Raw genomic sequence first — 2,975 nt, 5'->3', positions numbered from 1 at the left:
AACCTACTAAGGGTTAACACAATTATTCTCCACACTTGTACAACTTACTCTCTGAGTAATAAGCATGATAGTAACTCAAGGTACATATCACTAAAGAGTACCATGGATAAAGGCATGAAAATAGCAAATATATTCACAATTCACTCTCAAACAGAACTTAATTACATCCTCACATCAGGATAAGATGATATAACTAAGATGCAAACTTCACCTCCTCATTCCATAGGAAGAGATATGTAGAAAATTGTTCCATAATTTACAACCTTCCTTTATATATCTACATAACCATCTCGATGTAAAAATTTCAAGCCCAATGCATCATATATTCTAAATAAACATCCATAGTTTTGCTTATTCCTGATTAAAGCGGGCCAATGATGATGTGAATGCTTAAGTGGTTCAACAAAAAGCACTTAGGACACATGAGTTACTGAACTAAGCATCAGTAGTGCCAAAAAGATATATGGCTACCTGACCCTTAATGGATGTTAGCAGTAACAAAGTTCCCTACTTCTCCAATCCTTCCAGGTAAGATGGCAGCAGTAGAATCCTAAAATATAAAAGGATTGCAGGAAGTTAAACATAAATATTTTATGTAGCACTTGAATTTTAATCAAGTACTAAAAGTGAAAATTATAAACTTATTTTAATCAAGTACTAAAAATGGAAATTACACACTTTTTGAAGAACGGTACCACTGTACAAGCACTACATTAGACCTGTTTGAAGAATGTTTCCCTTTTAGAAACATGTCTAAGATAATCACTTAAATCTATTAAACCTGATAGAATATATGCCCATATATTCTTTATCCTATTTTAGTAAAGTAAATATTCTTCCCTTTGTATTTAGTAAGTGTATAAACTGTTACCATAATCTTAGCCTTAGTTGATGTAAACGTATGATGTATATAACTAAGCTTTTGAGTAATGAAATATTCAAGGAATTACATTACTTTCATGGTATCAGATTCTAGGTGCATCTTCTTGCTTCCGTGCCGCGCCTAGCTGCTCCTCCATCTTCTTCCCTCTTATCTTCTTCTTTAACCACCTCTAGTCCATCATGCTTGCTTCAAAAAATTCCTTCCACCCCGCTCTTGCGGTCTCAAATATCAAAACCCACATCTCTATTACTCTTGAGATGGAGAATGTCCATTATGCGACATGGGCGGAGCTCTTCAAAATCCATTGCCGTTCTCATCGCGTCATTGATCATATTATTCCTCCTGAGAAACCTAAAACACCAACCACCGATGATGAGAAAGAATTATGGTCAACTCTCGACGCCACGGTTCTCCAATGGATTTATGCAACAATATCCAGTGACTTGTTGCACACTATTATCGAACCTGACTCCACGGCTATGAATGCTTGGGATCTATTGCGGGACATATTCCAAGACAATGAACATTCTCGTGCCGTGACTCTTGAGCATGAATTTTCCCACACTAATATGGCAGATTTTTCTAACGCCTCGGCATACTGTCAACGTCTCAAGGTACTATCTGATCAACTAAAGAATGTCGGTGCTCCGGTCTCAAATAGTCGTCTTGTTCTACAGTTGGTTTCGGGTCTCACAGAGGATTACAACAATGTTGGTACGCTTATTCAACAAAGCAAACCTCTCCCACCCTTTTATCAAGCTCGATCCATGCTTGTGCTTGAAGAAGCCGGGCTGACCAAGAAAGTTGGTGTCACAGGTGGTGCAGCCATGGTGGCACACTCATTGGATGACTCATCTTCTTCCCATGGTAATTTTTCTGAAAATTCCTCTCATAATACTTTTCACAATAAGCAAAATTATGGTGGAAAAAATAAAACCAACAAACACCAGGGTGGCCGGAAATCCGGCGGTGGTCGGAATGGTGGTGGGAAGGCCGGCAGTGGTGGTTTTGGCAGCGGCCAGCGTGGGGGCACCCAACCGGGGCAGCAGCGGCAGTGGATGCCGTGGAATGGTGGACAACAGCCTTGGCCATGGCAATATATGCCTTGGGATGTCCCACCCTCTCCATATCCCACTATGACATGGGCCAGGCCCAATTTCCCTCCACATGGGCAGCAGCAAGCTAATTCAAATTCCAGCATTCTTGGGCCAAGACCATCCCAAGCTTATTCTGCAGTAGCTTCTCCTGTGCATACTGACATTGACTCTGCAATGCACACTCTTGCTCTCAATCCTCCTGATGCAAATTGGTACATGGACACCGGTGCCACCTCTCATATGACATCTGCACTAGGTAATCTTTCGTCTTATTTTAATTTGAGCAATAATAATCGTGGTATAATTGTCGAAAATGGTCATTCTATTTCAATTCGTGGTTATGGTCACACTACATTGTCTCCTCCAACCCTCCTTTATCATTAAACAATGTTCTTCATGCTCCTCATCTTATTAAAAACTTAGTTTCAGTCCGAAAATTTACAACTGATAATTCAGTTTCTGTGGAATTTGATCCTTTTGGGTTTTCTGTGAAGGATTTTCAGACGGGGGTGCGTCTAATGAGATGTGATAGTCATGGCGAGTTATATCCTCTCACCACAACCTTTCCTACATCTTCACCATCTACTTGTGCTGCTTTAGCTCCTTCTTTGTGGCATGAGCGGTTAGGTCATCTCGGAGCTCCTGTGTTTGAGTCTCTTAGGCTAAATAAATTTATTGGGTGTAATAAACAATCTCGAGATCATGTTTGTCACTCTTGTCCTCTTGGAAAACATATTAAGTTGCCATTTGTTGCTTCATCTTCATGCTCTTATATGTCTTTTGACATTGTTCATTGTGATCTTTGGACTTCTCCTGTTTTGAGTTTGTTGGGCCATAAATATTCTCTTGTTGTGTTGGATGATTATTCTAATTATTTGTGGACATTTCCCTTATCTCGCAAATCTCATGTTTACTCCAATTTTCTCACATTTAGAAAATTTATCCACACTCAGTTTGAACGAGAAATAAAAAATATCCAATGTGACAATGGTAGG

At 39.6% G+C, this 2,975-nt stretch overlaps 1 protein-coding gene across 1 annotated transcript; it reads left to right on the top strand.

Moving 5' to 3' along the window:
* The first annotated feature begins 1,140 nt into the window (after positions 1–1,140).
* LOC104908311 (uncharacterized) lies at positions 1,141–2,364 on the top strand. The gene has a single exon (XM_010697402.1). It carries the CDS (start codon positions 1,141–1,143, stop codon positions 2,362–2,364), a length of 1,224 nt encoding a protein of 407 aa, XP_010695704.1.
* Positions 2,365–2,975: the final 611 nt, after the last annotated feature.

This window comes from Beta vulgaris, chromosome 5, assembly GCF_026745355.1.
Source record: "Beta vulgaris subsp. vulgaris cultivar EL10 chromosome 5, EL10.2, whole genome shotgun sequence".
Taxonomy (NCBI): Eukaryota; Viridiplantae; Streptophyta; class Magnoliopsida; order Caryophyllales; family Amaranthaceae; genus Beta; species Beta vulgaris.
Note: the sequence above shows the minus strand (reverse complement) of the source record. Positions and strands in the feature narration are given on the sequence as shown.

Coding starts and splice junctions, on each gene's coding strand:
- LOC104908311 (XM_010697402.1), top strand. CDS start 1,141: ATGGAGAATGTCCATTATGCGACATGGGCGGAGCTCTTCAAAATCCAT.